This window comes from Rhincodon typus, chromosome 17 (genome assembly GCF_021869965.1).
Source record: "Rhincodon typus isolate 14 chromosome 17, sRhiTyp1.1, whole genome shotgun sequence".
Taxonomy (NCBI): Eukaryota; Metazoa; Chordata; class Chondrichthyes; order Orectolobiformes; family Rhincodontidae; genus Rhincodon; species Rhincodon typus.
Genome location: NC_063348.1, coordinates 14,002,778 through 14,023,649, shown reverse-complemented (window position 1 = coordinate 14,023,649; position 20,872 = coordinate 14,002,778). Strand labels below are relative to the sequence as shown.

The 20,872-nt window shown below is 42.2% G+C and overlaps 2 protein-coding genes across 7 annotated transcripts in view; one reads left to right on the top strand and one right to left on the bottom strand.

The window, feature by feature from the left end:
• LOC109924018 (tetraspanin-18-like) overlaps positions 1-7,523 on the top strand; it is a 77,314-nt gene extending 69,791 nt beyond the window's left edge. For 4 of the 5 annotated variants that reach the window (XM_048607174.1, XM_048607175.1, XM_048607172.1 and 1 more), the window contains 2 exons: positions 3,781-3,864; positions 6,058-7,523. In XM_048607174.1, coding sequence (XP_048463131.1) covers positions 3,781-3,864; positions 6,058-6,102 — 129 coding nt within the window. In that variant the 3' untranslated portion in view covers positions 6,103-7,523. The remainder of the gene's footprint in view (positions 1-3,780; positions 3,865-6,057) is intronic. The other variant, XM_048607176.1, reaches the window with a different exon arrangement.
• An 11,031-nt stretch (positions 7,524-18,554) lies between these two features.
• tp53i11b (tumor protein p53 inducible protein 11b) overlaps positions 18,555-20,872 on the bottom strand; it is an 80,369-nt gene continuing 78,051 nt past the window's right edge. For both annotated transcript variants that reach the window (XM_020516763.2, XM_020516764.2), the window contains exon 7: positions 18,555-18,957. In XM_020516763.2, the coding sequence (XP_020372352.1) occupies positions 18,824-18,957 (134 nt within the window). In that variant the 3' untranslated portion in view covers positions 18,555-18,823. The remainder of the gene's footprint in view (positions 18,958-20,872) is intronic.

Below are 20,872 nucleotides of genomic sequence, written 5' to 3'. Positions count from 1 at the left end.
GATCATTGTTGCCTCGATGATCCTTTAATCAACAAACTAAATATGCTAATTGTTAACTATACTTCCTAGCCCGACTGAGGATCCCATAAATAAAATGGGGAAACATTCATGATGAAGATAGCAAAGAGTATGTTTTATTGTCTTTTTGGCTGGAACTAATATTTTAAAATTCTTTTGTGATGTTTCAGAAGAGGCAGATCACTTTTCTGCCAGTGCCATTCCTCAATCTCAGTTACAGATCTTGATTTTAATTCCCACAATGCCATGTGGCTAGTGTGGATGGTGAGTTGAGGAGTACATCTCTGATTTGTCACTCACTATGCTGGAAGTGAATTGACTAATTCAAACACAGTGTCTTCTCTCTCTTGCTGAAGAAGATACAGTTGGGTTGGGTGGGGATGGGCGGGAAGAGTATCCACGTTCAGGTCAAAGGCAGAGAATGAGGGCAAGGACACAACTGGAACCTCTGCTGCTCGGAGGAATGCCTGCAGCAATGGATGCACTGATACCAGCTTGTGAGGGGTTACTTAGTAAGTCTAAATACAGCACTGGTAACATGAGGACATGGGAATAAGGGAAGAGGGGAAGTCTGTTCTTCTATGGGGTAGAATGTGAAACTGATAGAGGGAAGAGGTAACTACCATACTAGGTTCAGCAGAGGATTCACATTCTCCAAATCTCTTTGAGAGAATATCCCAGGGCCATCTCAGTCCTGTGGAAGCTGAGGAGATGTTGGAGGTGATGAGCACTGGGAGGAGTTAGCAACTCAGGAAACATCTAATAGGTGCAGAACATTCATTGAGGTTACAGGAGACTTTCGTGGCAGAAAAAGTCCAGGATCAGTTTCAGAGAAGTAGCTGTGGAAATTAAGGCTGGACTTCTGTGCGATTTCCTGGCAAAAGTTGTTTGTTAATCTGACAATGATTGATCACTTCTGTGAGCACTATTATCATTTGACAGCAGAAAGGGAAATGGAAACTTTTAACGTTGAGTAACTTGGCTAAATTGTTTTGGATAATCAGAGTCTCTGTGAAGGGAAGCACTGAGCTAACAGTTCCAATGGTAGCATACTGCCCTGTTCCATCTCTTCTCGTTCCTCCTCATACAGGATGGCTTCAGCTGTATCCTCCATCTCTTCAACATAATTATCCCTTCCAGCAGCTGTGTTACTATCTTGGGACAGTGTTAGGAATTACACCAAACTACCCTGGACACACCCCTTGGTCTTTATAAATGTGAGGTGATGCATTTGGGCAAGATAAACAAGACTAGGGAATACATGATGGACAGTAGGACCCTGGGAAGCACCGAGGACCAGAGGGACTTTGATATGTATGTACACCAGTCCCTGATGGTATCAGGACAGGTGGATAAAGTGGTTAAGAAGGCATATACTTGCCTTTATTAGTTGAGCCTTAGGAGCTTAAGACCAGGAAGGTGACACTGGAATTGTATACAATGCTGCAGCTAGAGTATTATATGCAGTTCTGGAACCCACATTGTAGGAGGGATGTGATAGCACTGGAGATGGTGCAGAGGAGATTTACCAGGATGTTAGCTGGGCTGGAGAGTTTCAGTCATGAAGAGAGATGTATAAAATGATGGGGTAGATAGGAAAGAATTTTACTCCTTGATGGAGGGATCATTGATGGAGGGGGCATAGATTTAAGGTTAGGGACAGAAGGTTTCGAGAAGATGAGAAGAAAAAGTTTTCACCCAGAGGGTGTTGGGAATTTGAAATTTACTGCCTGTAAGGGTGGTAGAGGCAGAAGCCCTCATGACGTTGAAGAAGGATTTAGATGTACACTTACAACGCCAAGGCTATAGGCCAAGTGCTGGAAAATGAGATGAGAATAGCTAGGTGGTTGTTTTTGACTGGTGCAGACTCAATGGGCTGAAAGGCCTCGTTCTGAGCCATAGAACTCTATGACTCTATCTCCATCCAGGTATTTATATCAGGATTTCATAGCGTCTATAGTCAGATGCTGATGGTTTCAGATGTGGTACACAGGAATTCCTAATTGCTCTCAGTACTCATGAAATAGCAGCCAGCCTACAACTCGAGGTCATTATTTCCCTTTGCTCCTCCCATTCCATTGTGTATGCAACAAATGGTGACAACTTCTTGAAGACAACATCTGGATGGAGCCGTGGCCTGTTGCCCAGGCAATGGTAGCACAAGTTAATTGATGCTGCCTGGAATGGTGTCCATGGAACCATGACAAAGGCTATGGTGACCAGACTGGTGCAGGCAACATTCTTTTTCTGGTGAAAATGAGCTTCAGGCATTCAATTGGCAATTAATATCTTTCGGCAATAACTTCTGGGAAGAAATATAGTCTTCTGAACCACAGAAACACGGAAAGGCCTGAATATATCCAACATGATTTGTAAATCCCATCCACTGAGTGGGAAGAAATACCTTCAATATTGTCTAAAGTCTCTGAATTAGCCTCTTTTTCTTTCCAAAATCGAAAGTAATGATATTCCAATGGGATATTCCATTTCTAATACTTTGAGCAGATCAGAATGAAGATTGTAAATGACCTGACTAAGAGTAATTAACCTACTTTGTTTGCAAGCAAAAAAAACTAATGCTGAGTGTGAACCTTCATAAGTTTTCTAATTCCAGAAATCCACTAGTATTACATTCCCAGGGAGTTTATTATTTAAGAAGGTTTATTGCTGGCTACATCTTTTATACAAGGTGGGGCTTATGACTGGCAGATCTTAAAGGGTGGCAGTGTTTTTTTAAAAGGGCAGGTGAGGTACTGCATTTTGGTAAAATAAACAAGGTCAGGACTTACACAGTTAATGGTAGGCCCCTGAGTGGTGTTGTTGAACAGATAGACCTAAGGGTTCAGGTACATAGTTCTTTGGAAGTTGCATCACATGTAGACAAGGTGATTAACAAGGTGTTTAATACACTTACCGTCATCACTCACATCATTGAATATAGGAGTTGGGACGTCATGTTGAGGTTATACAGGAGGTTGGTGAGACCTAAACTACAATACTGTGTCCAGTTCTGATCTCCCTGTTATAGGAAAGATATTATTAAATTGGAGAGAGTTCAGAAGAGATTTACCAGGATGTTGCCAGGACTGGAAAGTTTGGGTTGTAGGGAGAGGCTGGATAAGCTGGATAAGGTTTTTTTCACTGAGCGTAGGAGGGTGAGGGGTGAGCTTATAGAGGTTTATAAAATCATGAGGGGCATAGATAAGGTGAATAGCAAAGGCCTTTTCCCTAAGGTAGGCTAGTTCAAAACTAGGGAACATATTTTTAAGGTGAAATGGGAAAGATTTAAAAGGGACCTGAGGGACAACGTTTTCACACGGAGGGTGGTTTGTATGTGGAATGAACTGCCTGAGGAAGTGATCAATGCAGGTACAGTTGCAGCATTTAAAATACACTTGGACAGGTACATGAATAGGAAAGGTTTAGGGGATATGGGCCAAATGAAGGCAAGTGGGACTAGTTTAGTTTGGCAAACTTGGTCGGCATGGACGAGGTGGACCGAAGGGTCTGTTTCTATGCTATATGAGTCTATGACTGGTGGGGATTTCTTCTGGTGGATTTGATGTATAAGTCTTAAAGGATAAACTCCAGTCCTTTTGACACACTGAACCTGTCCCAAAATTGCAGTGGAGAATCCTCCTGTCTCTCCAGCTACTAGATGTTCAAATGAATAGAATTTAGGTGGAATGAGTAATCATTTGAAATAGTTACACATACACACACTAAAAAAACACATTTTCTGTCTGTTTCTATCTCACACAGGGCTGCTTCGATCCCATTTCAGAGCAGGTGGAATATTATCTTTATGGGCTTGGAGCGCTAAATATTTGGATCTTAATAATTGAGGTAATCCTTTAATTGACTTATCCACAACAATATTCTGTGAAACATATGGAGACTGAAGATGCGTAAATGCATCAAAAATGACTGACCATCTCAATATTTTCCCTTCTCCTTGCTGCCTGTAAACAGCGTACAAACAATTTATTCTCAAGCCCAGTCTGATTTCCTTAGCTTTGTTGTGGCCTGAGGCTTCCCTTGTCCTGAGATTTTTTTGCCAAGTCCGACATTACATAACGTTCTCCTGTAGCTTCCTTAGTTCTGTAGTAAGTGTGACTCGCCTCATCATATGATCAACTTGTTCTTATGATTGTACAGTGTCCACTGCCAGTCACAACTCTTCAGATACTGAAGCAATACAGGCCCATGATCAGCATGATCGATAATTCAGTTCCTGCAATATATCTTGTAAATAGTACACACTGCTGTCACTGTGTTGGTGGTGAAGGGTGTGAACATTGAAGGTGGTGGATGGTTGAAGCCATTCAAGGTGAATCCATCCAAACTGAATGGCAATCTGACACCATCCCTACTGGATATGTCCTGCTTTGATGCCAGGGAGTGGAGATGGTGATCCAAGAGCATGGTTTGTAAGGTATGTTTGTGTAATGATGTCAGACTGTTTCTTGACAAGTCTGTGGGACAGCTCTCTCAATTTTGACACAAACTGCATCAAATTAAGTCAAAATGTTATTAAGGAGCACATTATAAGGGCAACAGAGCCGGGATAGTCATTGTCCTTCCTGGTGGCAGGTTTGATGCCAGTCAGTCTATGAGGTTTCATTGACTTTTCTGTAGTGGCTGGGTACAATTGAGTGCCTTGCTAAGTCATTTCAGAGGGCAGTTAAGAGTTAACCAGATTGCTGTGGGTCTGGAGATATGTGTTGTTGCAAAGTTGGGTACAGTACTCGTGGATTGGAAGGCAGGACATCAGAATTTGGTGTCTGTAAAATGTTGGTGATTGTAAAATGCTATGGGAAAAGCAGTGCATGGTCCTTTTAAAAGATGATGTGCATTTTCTATGCTTAGAGATTCAAAAAGGATGTCTGTGGGTTTGCAGGTACACAGAGCACCCGAACTGAAACACTTGTATCAAAAGGCTATACTGTTAGCAGGCAAAGCAGCACTTTTACCAAAACAATGGGTTTTCAAATTTAGCCAATTAATTTAAACCAGGCCCTTAGGTAAAAAAATAAATTTACCTCTGATGGTTTTGACAAGATAGGACCAACGCTATTATAAGAAATTGATGTGTCATCAAGGGTATAAAACATGAGGGCATTTGGAAAATTGAGAGAGAGCCATTTGTCATTTGCCAAGAAAACAGCTCTCATCTCTAAAAGAAAGACTTGGTGGGTCTCACAGCATTCTCTAAGCCTTAGAGTAAGCTCCATCTATATTACAGCACAAATAGTTAATGTTCCTGACAAACGAATTCGGCGGACAAGACATTACTGACAGACAAATTCATCGGAAAAGACACAGAACATTCCGGAAGACGTAACCTGGCTGTAATTTTGAGAGATTTAATTCTAATTTTTAAAAAATTTTCTTTTGTATAAATGGCACTGGTATTTATTGGAACAGCATACCATTATAACCTTGCTTTATTTGAGAAGAGTTAGTAGTTAGAAAGGGTTTATTCTTTTTGTTAATAATTTACTTAGTTTGTTGACTGTTAGAGTTAGATAAATACATTGTTACTTGTTAATAATAGAGTATCAGGGGTTTATTAATTATTTAATCACTCCTTTATAACAGATTGGGGGCTCTTTTAACAGATTATAGGGTGAGGTGCTTCTCTCTGGGTGTTTTGGTTTTACTTATTGGGGGGGTTGACGTCTGCTTTATGACATGTGTAGGTCAGATTAAGTAAGGATGGCAGATGTCCTTCCCTTAAGGAAAAAAAAGATAAACTTTTCACATTAACCATTACTGATGATTTCTAAATTTTATTAATTAATTGAATCTAAATTCCACCAGCTATTGTCATGGGAACTGAACCTGTGTCCCCAGTGCATTGGATTATCAATTGACACTACCAGTGTCTGCCCTAACACAATAAAAAGATTAATTTTGTTGCAGCTCCTTTAATGATCTTGTGACATCCAAAACACTTCACAGTGATGTTTCACAAACAGATATGTGATGGTGACCAGATCATCTGCTTTCAGTGATGTTGATCTTTCTCTCTTCCAGATATTTGTGATGATCTTTGCAATCTGGCTGTACCAACGAGCTTAAGAGAGCTCTCCCTGACCAAGGCTGTGTTAATGTTTAATGTTGACAGAGGCAGACAGGCACCTAGTGGCAACAATAGGAACTGCATCACTTTGCGGAGCACTTCAATGTAATGGACACTTCAAACATTTTAACCGTCAGACTATGAGCTGAAAGTATGACCTGTGATAGAAGACTGGACTGAGAATTTGACCTGAGGTTGTAAACACAGGTGGAACCAATACAGTGGGGAAGAGGGGTAGATCAGTTTGAATTTGTAAATGAATGAACGTACATACAATAGGCTATACAAATGTACAAGAGATAAACAATAGATCTTACCTCCAGAATCAATTTCTGATATTGTTGACATTCTTTAACTGATACAGCAAGTTTGTTGCTGTGTGGAGCAATATGAATAATTTATAATTTGAACTATTTATATCAAATAATGTTCTGGCTGATGGCTGCTGATGTTAGGGACCACGGCACAGGGGTTAGAGGTTCGCTGGGGTAAGGGCTGGTGCTGTTGGATATGGGTGAGAATGTGTGCTGTAGGCTGGGTGATATAGGATGGGTGTTGTAGGCTAGGCAACATAGGGTGGGTGATATAGGATGGGTGTTGTAGGCTAGGCAATATAGGGTGGGTGATATAGGATGGGTGTCATAGGCTAGGCAATATAGGATGGGTGATATAGGGTAGGTGTTGCAGGGTGGGTGATATAGGGTGGATGTTGTAGGCTGGATGATATAGGCTAGGTGATGCAGGTTGGGTGTTGTAGGCTGGGTGATATCGGGTGGGCGATATAGGATGGGTGCCGTAAGGTGGGTGCTGGTGGGTGATATAGGGTAGGTGCTGTGGGGTGGACGCTGTATGGTGGTTGATATAAAGTTGGTGTCTTAATGTGGGCATTGTGGAGGGGATGATATAGGGTAGGTGATATAGGATGGGTTATATAGGGTGGCTGATATAGGGTGGGTGATTTAGGGTGGACAATGTAGGGTGGGCAATATAGAGTGGGTGATATAAGATGGGTGATATAGGCTAGCTGCTGTAGGGTGGGTGATATAGGGCAGGTAATATAGGGTGGGCACTGTAGGGTTGGTGCTATAGGATGGGTAATATAGGATGGCTGATGTAGTTGGTGATGTGGGGGCTGATATAGGGTAGATGCTGTGGGGTGGATGTTGTAGGCTGGGTGATGCGGGGTACTGCTGTAGGGTGGGTGATATAGAGTGAGTGATATAGGGTGGGTGTTGTAGGGTGAGTGCTGTAGGCTGGGGATGTGGGGAAGTGCTGTAGGTTAGGTGATATAGGGTGGGTGATATAGAGTGTGCGCTGTTTGTTGACTGAGTAAGACATTACCATCAGCTCAGTCACTAGAGGCTGAAGCAACCAATCAGTTTCCAGTTCTGACACCCCTCGTCTTGTGGTGAGTGGGAGACGGGAGAGGTAGGGGAGGGAGGATGTTGGTGGGGAGAGGGGACGAATAGGGATGAGAGGAGGTGGGACGCTATCTGACATGTAGATATAATCCCAATAAGACCTGACCCAAAGAGTTTAATTGTGGAAAGTGTATCTCCTGGCTGGGGCTGTGGTTCTAGGTAAAGTACAGTCTCATCTGTCAAAAATTGTGAGTTGTCTTCTTGATTAACGTCCATTCCAAATGATCTCCTATCCTCAAGCTGTTCTTTTCTAAAAGTGAAGTGTGTATCTCAATCTATAAAAACAGTGTTTCGTAGTGATAGGAATGTGGAGGTCAAACTTCCTGGACCTGCTCTTTGTATTGAAAAGTGAAACAGTGGAGTTAATTCTTAATATTCATGTTGTTTGATTGCCTTGTGAAACGTTTACAATAAAATGACGTACAGAAGTGCAGTGTGTTCTGTTCACTGGAGGCAGTCAGTTTAGCTCCCACCTCAGGAAGGAAGGGGAAGCTAGCTATCCACCTCTGGACCACCACATGCCTGTTAATGCCCCACTGCCTGGCCCTTACCTGGTGTTTGAACCACTGTCAAACACCAGGGTCCTTCTTTCCTGTGTAACTCAGTTTGGGCAATCGTCTGATCTGGAATTATTGTTTTGAAAAGTTGGACTCTGTTTCGACAGCTCAACAATGAAGTTTAAAACATTTAGCAAAGACATGTTGAACCATTCTACCCTCAGTATAACTGTACCACTGGACAACTCCATCAGTGAACGCCGCAGTATCAAACACTTCCCATTAACCCCACCTTCTTCAGCTACTTCATCATTATCTTCCCCGTATCCTAGAAATTCTGTCTATGTCGCTTCATAAATGAACTTTGTACAAGGAAATAGGTTCATAATTCCTAGCATGCTACCTTATTAATAATTTCTCTTTCATTAAACACTTTGGAACACAAAACAGTTGCCATCAATAACTGATCTGCTGTTTAAATGTTAATTTGTTTATTTGTGTTGATGTAGGAGTGAGGAACACTTCTCCTTTAGAGGCAGAACCTCAATAACCCTTTGTAGCCTGACTCACAGTGACAGTATTGAAGGAAGAATTCTATTCGGTATTTTAACCCACAGGCCCCATTTTGGTATGTCCCAAGGGAACACAGTTCACTGCACCATTCTCACTGTTTTAAAACCCATTTCCTTTACTAATACAGTCTTTCTGAAGTCTGCAGAGATAACCTCAAATTAAATGATGTTCAAGGTGAGGGTGACAATGATAAAACTTCACATGAGGTTTGAAGGTGAGAAATGTGAAACTCCGGTCTCAAACAAAATAAAAACAATTGGAAAAGTATGAAGACATAGTGGCTGAAATATCCAAAGAAAAGCTGCACTTTGCTTTAAAGATTAACGGTAGATCGGAAGATTGGGAAAATGTTAGAAACCAGCAAAAAAAAGGCTTAAGAAAATGATAAACAGGGGAATGACAGAAAACTAATAGAAATATAAAAAAGATAGTCAAAATTTTTTACAAGTATATAACAAAGAAGAATGGCTAAATTACTGCCTTAGAGATGAGTACAGGGAAAAATAATGGGTGCTGTGAAGATACTAAGGCTTTAAGAGGTGTATTTGGTCCTTTGTTTTGTGAAGTCATATTGCGACATTGGTGGTGAGAAGTCAGCTTCAAAGCCCATAAAGTAAACAACTTGTGAGGCCTTGTTTATTTTTTAAAGCTGGAACAATAGAAGCAGCCTGAATGGGTGGCATCGAGTTCCCACAGAACCAGGACTTTTTACTTTAGTTTTTCAGTAGCAGTTGCTGGGGTCTTGAAGCTAGGTTTGGAAGCTACAGTACATCTCTTCCCACTACTCTCTCTCAGAGTTTTCTCTTGATGTTTTTCCTCCTGGACTGGAGAAATGCATGTGAGACAATCTATTTTACTGAATTTGCTTTTGCCCAGTGTATAGGATGGGCTGAAGGGCTAAAATTGTTGATGATATTTGACAGTTGCATGACCTTGAATGAGTCCTGTGAACATTCCTGTACGTGCCAAAGCTGGCACAAGTAATGTGTTTTTCTGTAGTTGTATTTTCTGTGCCTGGCTGTTTGTTACACCGCATAAGAGAGAGAGTTTTGTTCTGGGAATTGGACTTCACCTTGGACCAGGATCGTGAACAATGCCAGGAACAACCTCAGCCTCCAGATCAACCATTGATCGAGAGGTCCCCGATGGGCAGAAGGGCGTGAGGCTTATTGATTTTTTTCATCTCTGTTGCATTCTTTTTATTTACTTAATAAATGTTCTTTCCTTTTTCATCTTTTATTATTACTCAATAAAAGTTAATATTTAAGAAAATTGCTATTGTTGAGTCTTCTCTTAACTACATTTAACCGAATCTGAAAAGAACCGCTTGGATACACTCTGTGATCGAAAACACTAAGGGTGTGTTTATGGGATGTTACTATATTGGAACAGTCTCTGTTTAATAGTGAAATAATCTATTATTCTGTTTTCCAATGGAGTTAAATTATCCCAATCTTTCACTTGTTATATTTTAACTATAGTGTATGAATACAGTGTGTTTTGCTTTGAGACTGGCAGTTTGACCAAACAAATTTCATCCAGAATGCAACGCCTGGCACTGGCCTTTAAAATAAGAAAGAAATAAGGTCTAGGCTATCTTCTTAATATATTTTGAGGGGTTTGGTCTGGTCCATAATGGTGCAAAATAAATGGCAGAGGCTTTGAACAAGTTTTTTTTTATCTGTTATCACAATGGAAGGATCAGAATTAATTCTGAGATTAATAGAAAATCCAGGGGCTAAGGGAAAACTAATGGCACTGAAGTCTGACAGGTCTCCTGGAGGAAGTGGCATGCATCCTACAAACAGAAAGGAAGTGATAGGAAATTTGGTCGATACTTTATTGCAATCTTTCAAAATTCCCTAGGTTCTGGTAATGCCCAATTGGACTGGAAAATTCAGAAAGGCTTGGGAGCACTTAACTTGCAGACAGAAGAGAGAGAGGGAGAGGAGTCTAACAGCTGCAGTTTTGGAAGGAAAAATGCAGTGATGTCGCCGGAAGGTGTCGATTGGTTGGAGAGTAACTTTTTTCGGAATTTATGAAATAAGTTCATTCATGTGGTGTGAGTGCCACTGGCACTTTTTACCTGCTCCTAGTTGCCCTTGAGAAGGCAGTCGTAAGCTGTCTTCTTGAATTGCTTGCAGTCCAAGTCAGTGTGGGTTGACCCACAATGCCATTAGAGAGGGAATTCCAGGATTTTGACCCAGCGACAGTGAAGGAACAGCAATGTATTTGCAAGTCAGGATGGTGAGTGGCTTGGAGCATAACTTGCTAATGGTGGTGTTCCCATGTATCTGCTGCCCTCGTCCTTCTAGATGGAAGTGTCCTGGGTTTGGAAGATGCTGTGGAAGGAGTCTTGGTGAAATACTGCAGTGAAGCTTGTAGATATTTGAATCTTGTTGCTATTGAACATTGGTGGTGGATATTTGTAGATGTAGCGCCAATCAAGCAGGCTCCTTTGTCTTGGATGGTGTCAAGCTTCTTGAGCGTTGTTGGAGCTGCACTCATCCAGGCAAGTGGGGAGTATTCCATCACACTCCTGACTTGTGCCTTGTAGATGATGAGCAGGCTTTGGGGATTCAGGAGGTGAGTTACTCTCCACAGTATTCCCAGCCTCTGACCTGCTCTTGTAGCCACTATGTTATTGTGGCAAGTACAATTGAGTTTCTGGTCAATGGTAATCCCAGGATGTCGATAGAAAGGTATTCTAGGAATGATATTGCCATTGGTTTCAAGAGACAATGATTAAGTTCTCTCCTGTTGGAGTTGGTCTTTGCCTGGCTTTTGTGTGGTGCGAACATTGCTTGCCACTCGTCAGCCCAAGCCTGGATATTGTTCAGACCTTATTGTTTTTGAACTTGGACTGCTTCAGTACCTGAGAAGTCACAAATAGTGCTGAACGTTGTGTAATCATCAGTGAATATCCTGATTTTTGACCTGATGATGGGTGGAAGGTCATTGGTGAAGCGGCTGAGGATCATTGGGCCAAGGACACTACCCTGAGGAACTCCTGCCGAGATGTCCTGGAGCTGAGATGACTGATCTCGAACAACCACGATGTTGTTCCAATGTGTCAGGTATGACTCCAACCACTGGAGAGTATTCCCCTGATACCCATTGCTTCCAGTTTTGTTAGGACTCTTCGATGCCACGTGTGAATGCGGTCTTGATGTCAAGGGCTGTCACTCTCACTCTCACCTCTGGAATTCAGCTCTTTTGTCCATGTTTGAATCAAGGCTGTAATGAGGGCTGCTTGTATAATTTCCAATGTTTGAAAATACTTTTTTTAAGCTTCTAAGTTCCTGTAATTGCTGGTAATTGCAAGTTTTTAATTGTATTGGCAAAGCTTATTTGCAGTATTAAATATTTTGGGTGCTGCAGGGTTCAGTACATAAAAAAATGAATTCATACTTAATAAAGACGGCAGGGTGGGTGATTTGCTGCAACTGCAGTAAGTGGCATCTTCTGGACTCTGGCACATCGATCTAAAGTAAATGTTTGTGGGTACAGGAACTTTGGTTCAGGGTCAGTGGACTGGAGGTTAAGGTGCAGCCATTGTAACATATTAGGGAGGAGGAAAGTTTCCCTGGACAATTTATTCGAGGAGGCAACCATACTCCTTAGCACAGGATTGTCTGATTTGACCACTGCTCAATGACAGGAGGCTAGTACAGTGACATAGTGGGCAGAAATCTCAGTCTTTGTAATTATCAAACAGGTTTGAGGTACTTATGATTTTTTTTGGATAGGAATGTGGACTACAGGGTGGATGATCTTGTTGATCATTGCACAATAGTACAGGACACCATTCAACTCACAGGCACGAAGTAGTGGCATTAGAGGACAGCATAGCGAGCAGGATTGATGCTGTCTTCTTTAGCAAGCAGCAAGAGTCCAGAAAGACATGTTACCCAACCAGTGGCAAGGTCTGGGACACCTGCTCAGGGGCTGGAGATAAACAGATGAATTTACAGTGGGACTAGGGAATCCAGTCACTGTGATCCATGTAGGTAGAATCACAGAATCGCCACTGTGCAGAAAGAGGCCATTCAGCCCATCGAGTCTGCACCAACCGTCTAAAGAGCATCCCACTGCATAGACCCAGCCTCTAACCCATCCTCTTAATCTTGCATGGATTTTTTTTTAACCATGGCTAACCCACCTAACCTGCATGTCTTTGGACTGTGGGAGGAAACTGGAGCACCCGGAGGAAACCTGCACAGACATGGGGAAAATGTACAATCTCCACACAGACAGTTTCCTGAGGGTGGAATCGAACCTAGGTCCCTGACGCTGTGAAGCAGCAGTGCTAACCACTGACCAATCATGCCACCCTAATGTACCAGTGATAGAGGCAGGACAAGGATCTTTCAGCACAGTCAATACGAAGGGACAAGCACCAAGCTGAGCAGCAGAACTCAAATGTAATAATCTCTGGGTTATTAGCTGAATCACATGCAAATTGGCACGTGTGATTAACATTCGAGAAATGAAAGCATAGCTCAAAGGTTGGTGCAGTAGAAGTAGATTCTAGCTGCAGGGATATTGGTACCAATACTGGGGAAAGCAGTGCCCTACTGTTGGAACAGGCTACACCTCAATATGCTGGTACCAGTGCTGTAGTGAATTGCATAACCAGGGAGTTAGAGAGTGTATTAAAATAAATTGTGGAAGCAAAGGGTCAAATTTGGGAAGATGTGATAAATTAAAGAGTGGACGCAAGACAAGAAAGTGAGTTATTATTATGGTAAATGATATACAGACTGTGATGAAAGGGATAAAGTGGTCAAATCAAAGAGTAAATTAGTAGATAAAGTGCAAGATTACAAAAGTAATAAAAGGACAAAACTAAAGGCTCTGTATTTGAATCCACAAAGCATTTAAAACAAAATGGCTGAACTGAAAACACAAATAAAAATAATTTTAATAAAGTATTGTCTAGTAGCCATGACAAAGACAGGGTGATACATTGGGACCTGAATATTGAAGGATGCTTGACATTTTAGGAATGACAGGAATTTCAGAAAGAGGTGGAGGAGTGTCTCTGTTAATTAATGATGGTGATAGAGAGGGATGATCTAACTTCAGGACTCCAGGATGTAGAAACTGCTTGGGCAGAGATGAGAAAAGATAAAGACAAGAAGTCACTTATTCTAGTAGTGTACAGGTCCCCTAAAGGTAACCACGTGGTAGGGGAAGAATAAAGAAAGAAGTAGAGGCAGCTTGTCAGAAAAATATAGTTAGAATCATGAGAGGTTTTAAGCAAACATATAGACTGGAAAAATCAGAGGGCCAAGCGAGCTAAATGAAATGTTTGAGATTCTCTCACTAATGGAAATATCTTCCCAACAGTTACTCTGTCAAGTTCACTCAGAACCTTGCATTGTTTTTGTAAGTTCAAAAAGGGAGAAGGAAACCAGGAAATGTAGCATCATGCCTGTCCATTAGCTTAACATCTATCTGTTAGCTTAACACCTGCCCATTACCTCAACGCCTGTCCATTAGCCTAACATTTGTCCATTAGCTTAATGCCTGTCCATTAGCTCAACGCCTCTCAATAACATTAATATCTGCCAGTCAGCTCAACATCTATTAACATCTGTCTAGGGAGATGTTTATTATTAAAGACTTCATGGCAGAGTACTTAAAAGAATGACGATAATCAGAGACACCATTGTTTTATGAAAGGAAAATCAAGCAGTGGATGCTCAGTATTTATACTTCCAGAAACCATTTGAGAAGCTGCCACATCAATTTTATTTTGTGGGAAAAAAGAAGCTTGCGGTCCGAAGGTAACTATTTGGCATGGACAGAAAGTTAGTGAGCTAACAGGATGCAGAGTTTGAGAAATGAATCATTTTCTGATTGGTAAGCTGGAATGAGCATTGTGGCACAGGGATCAGTGCTGGGACCTCAGCTTTTTATAATTTATATAAATAACTTGAATGTAGGGACCAAATGTATATAGCTAAATTTTCTGATGACACAAACATGAGTAGGAAAGTGAGTTATGCAAAGGACTTAAGGAGCACACAATGGCTTACAGATAGTCGGTGGGTGGGCAAAGATCTGGCAAGTGGAGTATTATGTGAGAGAACATGATATTGTCGATTTTGGTGGGAAGAATATTAAAAGAAGCATATTGTCTAAGTGGAGAGGTGTAGAGCTCTGAGATGCAGAAGGACCTGGGTGACCTGGTGCATGAATCATAGAATGTCAGTATGCAAGTACAGCAAGTAATCAGGAAATCTAGTGGAATGTTATGGACTGTTGGGAGGGGAACTGAATTGGAAGCAGCTCAGAGTGAGTTTATCAAACAAATTCCTGGACTAAATGGGCTGTCCGATGAGGAAAGGCTAGATAGGTTAAGCTTCTATCCATTGGAATTTAGAAGAGTAAGAGGCAACTTAACTGAAATATAATAAAATCCCCAGGGGTCTTGACAGAGTAGATATAGGGAGGCTGTTTCAATGTCTCTCTTTAGGGAGAATCTAGTACACTTAGTTAGGACAGAAAATAATTTTATACCCACATAGACTCATGACTCAGTTCTGAATATTTTTAAGGCACAGCTTGATAGATTTTTGATCAGCCAAGAGGGTGAGAGGTTATCAGGGATAGTTAGGAGTACAGAGTAATCAGACTAGCCATTATCTTACTGAACAACAGCACAGATTTGAGGGACTGAATGGCCTACCCATGCTCCTAATTTAAATGTCCATAACAGAAAGCAGGATACTAAAGGCCAGTTAGTTCAACCTCTGTCATTGGGAACACATGAGACTCCATTACTAAGGAAACATTGAGAACATCAGAACCATCAATATGGTTTTGTGAAAGGCAGAAGTGATGTTTGATAAACTTATTCTAACAGTTCTTTGAGGATGTTGCAACCAGGGCGAATAAAGGGAAACCAGCAGATACAGTGTATTTTGTTTCCAAAAGCTAAAAAGCAAAAGGAATTACTGTGCTACAGTAACTTACCACGGCTCCTCAGACAGCACCTTCTAAACCCACAACCACTTCCATCCAGAAGGATAAGGGCAGCAGATACATGGGAACACCACCATCTGTGAGTTCCCCTCCAACCCACTTCACCATCCTGACTTGGAAATATATCACCGTTCCTTCACTGTCAAAATCCTGGAGCTCCCTTTCTGAAAGTGTTGTGAGTCTACCTACACCTCAAGAACAGCAGCAATTAAAAAAGGCACCTCATTACCACCTTCTCCAGTGCAGTTAGAGATGGGCACAAAATGCTGACCCACAACCCATCAACAAATATAACTAAGGTGCCATATCAAAAACAAATTATCGCAGAAGGCTTGATGGTATGGGTGCAACTATTTTAGCATGGAGAGAGCATAGACAGCCAACTGTATGTAGTGGAGTGTCTCAGAGATCAGGACTGGAGGTGACATTATTTATGAGCTATATTATAAGAGGAGACTAAGTGTATTATAGACTCATTTACTGACCACTTTGAAGAAGGACAGGTAGGAAAGCAAGCACGAGGAGGATGCAATGAGTCTGCAAAGGGGTGCAGATGGGATAATGATTTGGATGTGATTATAGGAGGAATGGTTAATAAGTTTGTAGATGGCACCAAAATTGGTGGCTTGATGGACAGTGAAGAAGGTTATCTCAGAGTACAACGGGACCTTGATCAGATGGGCCAAGAAGCGGCAGATGCAGTTCGAATTAGATAAATGTGAGGTTTTGCATTTTGTAAAGCAAATCAGGGCAGGACTTATACACAGTAATGGTAGAGTCCTGGGGAGTGTTCCCAAACAAAGAGACCTTGGAGTGCAGGTTCATTGTTCTTTGATGGTGGAGTTACAGATAGGCAAGACAGTGAAGAAGGCATTTGGTATGCTTGTCGTTATAGGTCAATGCATTGAGTATAGGAGGTGGGATGTTATGTTGTGGCTGTACAGGACATTGGGTAGCCACTTTTGGAATACTGCATGCAATTCTGGCCTCCCTGCTAAAAGAAAGATGCTGTTAAAATTGAAAGGATGCAGAAAAGATTTACAAGGATGTTGCCAAGGTTGGAGCGTTTGAGCTATAGACAGATGCTGAATAGACTGGAGCTCCTTTTCCTGAAGGGTCAGAGGCTGAGGGGTGACCTTATGGAGGTTTATAAAATCAAGAGGGACATGGGTAGGGTGAATAGCTGAGGTATTTTCCCCAGGGTGGGGTGTCTAAAACCAGAGGGCACAGATTTAAGGAGAGAGGGGGGAGGTATAAAAGGGACCTAAGGAGCAACTTTTTCATGCAGAGGGTGGTGCATGTATGGAATGAGCTGCCAGAGGAAGTGCTGGAGGCTGGTACAATTACAACATTTAAAAGGCTAGCAGATGGGTATATGAATAGGAAGGGTTGAGAGGGATATGGGCCAAATGCTGGCAAATGGGATGATTAGTTTAGGATATGTGTTCGGCATGGACAAGTTAGATCAACGGGTTTGTTTCCATGCATACATCTGTATGACTCTATGACTCTGAGAGGACAAGAAATTGGCAATTGGAATATAATGTGGGATTGACCGTCTTGTTGGGGAACATAGAAAAATAGAACACTATTTAAATGGGAAGAGACTGCAGAATTCCATTTGTCCTTATGTGCATGAATCACAAGAAATTAGAAAGGCAGTTATAGCAAGTGATTAGGAAGACAAACATTCTAAGTGGGACAGGGTATAAAAGGTTGAAAAGTCTTGCTACAACGATACAGGGATGTTGGTGACATTGCTCTGGAGAACTGCATACAAACATGTATCCCTCACTGAGGAATGGATATAATTCTATTCCAAAAAAGGTCACTGGGCCGATTTCTGAGGTGAAGGAGTTGCCTTATGAAGCAAAGATCATTGCAGTTTAGAAGAACGAGAGGTGATTGTGTTGAAACATATTATTCTGAAGGGGATCCTTGGCAGATGCATGCTGGGATGTTCCCTCCTGTGCACAGTCCAGCATTAGTGTGCACAGTTTAAAAATGAGGGCTCTTCCCAATTTTTTATTCATTCACAGGATGAGGGCATCACTGGCAAGGCAGCATTTATTGCCCATCCCTAATTGCCCAGAGTGCAGTTAAAAGTCAACCACATTTCTGTGGTTCTGGAGTCACATGCAGGCCAGACCTGGTAAGGATGGCAGTTTCTTTTCCTTAAGGACATTAGTGAACCAGATGGGTTTTTCCGACAATTGACAATGGATTCATGGTCATCATTAGATCCTCAATTCCAGGTTTTTTTTAATTGAATTCAAATTCCACCATCTGCTGCAGCGGGATTCAAACCCAGGTTCTCAGAACGTTATCTGGGTCTGTGGATTAAGAGTCAGCGATAATACCACTAGGCCAATTAAGACAGAGATGAGGTGGAATTTCCTCTTTCTGAGAATCATTAGTATTTGGAACGCTCCAGTGAAGGCTGGGTCACTGCATATATTCAAAGTGGAGTTAGACAGTTTTAAAGGGGGCAGGGAACGGGTAAGGGAGGAGATAGGACAGAAGAGTTGACACCACAATCAGATTAAGTCTCATCCGAGAAAGCAGGCTCAAGGGGCTGAATGACCTGCTCTTATTATGTTCTGATCCTGTCAAAGGAGAGATTGAAATAATCAAAACTGTAATGAGGAAGACTGAGAGTTTATACATGGACCAATATCTGTGCAGGATGTGACAGGATTGCTGGAAATGAGGTGGGAATACCTTTGTCCCATTGGTTGTTTAAAATGGAATTTGCCTTTCTATTCATTTGCAGTTCATTAATATTTAAATGGTGTTGTTTTTAGTTGGTTTGTCATAATAAAAACATCAAAATGTCAGACTGTGTCCATCACCTTTCTTTTGGATGGTGTTGTGGACAAGATTCTCTCTTTAAAACATTTCCACTTTCCACAGGGATGGTAACTATATCTGCTGCGGCTTCATTCGGGGAACAGTCCACACCAGAGGTCGCAAAACTCTTTTATTAGTTATTCTTGAGGTAATGAATCCAATATTGTCACGCTGCTGCTGCACATGCACAGGGACAGGATACAACAAAATCTTCAGAATACAACAAATCTGGAAAGGCTAAAGTCCGACCGAGAAACAGGAAAAGGTAATGTGGAATATGAAATACATTTTGGGAGGACAGTCAGTCATTCCTAGTCTCTTGCCTTGCAGCCATCCACCGAGCAGCTCAATCCCATCGCATAGAATAGCTTGGCCCAGCAAACTCCTCATATCTTTCTGGGCTTTCGGCCAACTTGGTAATAGAAATAGACACTGATGAGGATGAAGAGACCTCGGCTCAATTGCAGTAGAGTCGCTCCCTGGGGTAGTGTTCCCTTTTCAAACAGCGGGACGGTTGTAACTGGAAGAGGATGAAAGATTTCATTGTCAAGAAGAAAAAAGTACAATTCACTGGACTGGGAAATATACGTATTAATCGTTAATTTTCAAGATCAAAGGAGAGCCTAACAAATGTTTGTAGACCCAGTATTAAAAATGAGGGAATGTATACTGACAATGGTTCAGTGTCAAATGCACAGGGAATGTATCACCGACAATGGTTCAGTGTTAAACACAACCGAATATGCGATGTGTTAAGATGTGCCAGAAGTTGTCTAATAGTAAATAAAATAACAGGGTTTTCACCAACTTGTGACGATGACTCTCTGAATATGATGAACACTGACTCCGATAGCAGTATGATTGGAAGGGTAAGACAGTGAGGGGACTCACCCGGTGCTAGATTTTCAAATGCTGCTGGGGCTGGAAACAGGTTTGGAGCCACGTTCCCATCGGGTGTTACCGAAATTTAGAATGGAATATGATTTTCTAATGGCGGCTGTGAGGCGGGTTGAGAATGCTGCAAAACTCTTCAGTGCTGATCACCGAGGGTAATAATGGGCCAATACACATGGCTCAGTGAGAGTTTGAAGTTGGCAGTGATCAGGGACAGAGATTCCCCCAGTCTGAGACACATCAGAGTGCAGCTGGTGGGCACAGGATTGGGGAAGCCATGACATGCTGGTCAGCTGATTTACAAGGGGCAACATTTTCACAAACAGTGGCTCAGAGTGGGCATCACTGGCACTAAGAGGTTGGTATTCCTAACGAGAGATAGAGAGAGGTTTGAGCCAAGGGAAAGGCACCAGTCTTCGGGCATCACTGGAGCAGAAGAAATTGGCAGAGGAAGCCTGCCAGTCAAAGGAGTGCCAACTCAGAAAGAGGAGGAAGTGATTCTGACATTGGACAGGTTATTGAGGCAGGACCCTGACCACGATGAGGACTGACAGCGAGAGCGAGAAAGGCTGCCAGACTGGGAAGGCATTCCCATTACATTGCCTGCACCGCCCAGGAACTGGTTCCCATCAAATGACAAAGCGTCCGTGCTGTACTCTGTGTAGTTTTTCTGAGTAGGCCTCAAACATTTCATGTCCTGGCTCCAAACGACCTTCGCCAATGCCTTAATGCAGGCAACTGAAAGCTGTGGCACTGCCTGTGACAGCCTCAGCTTGTGTCACACCACCTTCCAATGACAGTGGGCACAGAGCCTAGTCACAGCTGCCACTCACCTTTACGAAAGGTTCTCCAGGTCAACGTCCTGCACTCAGCTACCCTTCCTGCCTCCAAGACCATTGATTGGGTGCTGTACCTATTCCTGGGCCAATTGTATTGAGAATAACATCAGAGACTTTCACTGGCTGCCATTCCCAATCCATATGGAACATCCAGCTCTGTGGGATGAGTGCTAGGTTGAGCTGGGGGGGTGATGGAGGGAGGTAATGGTGACAAAGGGTGTCATATGCTCATGCAATGCCAATCCATGCCAATGTGGGGTTGGGTAAATTGTTGACACTATGCTGTTTCTCTGACTGGGTCTACAGGGTGGGAAAGGAAATCTGGCTCTGATGAAGACAAGCTTTTGTCTTAGCCAAGATGTAGCTTATTGTGTGATTGCAATCAGGTACAGGGGTCTCCAATTTACAAACATCTCATTTACAAATGCTCATACCTATGAACACAGTCATACAGGGCTGCAATTTTAAGGACCTGACATAATTTCCTGTACTTACAAATGACCCTTTTCTATCATCCTGCACTGCGTTCTGACTAGTGTACAAATCGCCTTGTGAACAGACTCCAGAATGGAACCTGTCCAAGTTACACTGCTACATTAGACATTGGGACTCAGGTAATAGGAGACCTAGGGTATCAGATCTGTCTTCATCGAAATCCTCCTAATCCCACCCCAACTCCTCACAGCATCAGCAGGCTTGATG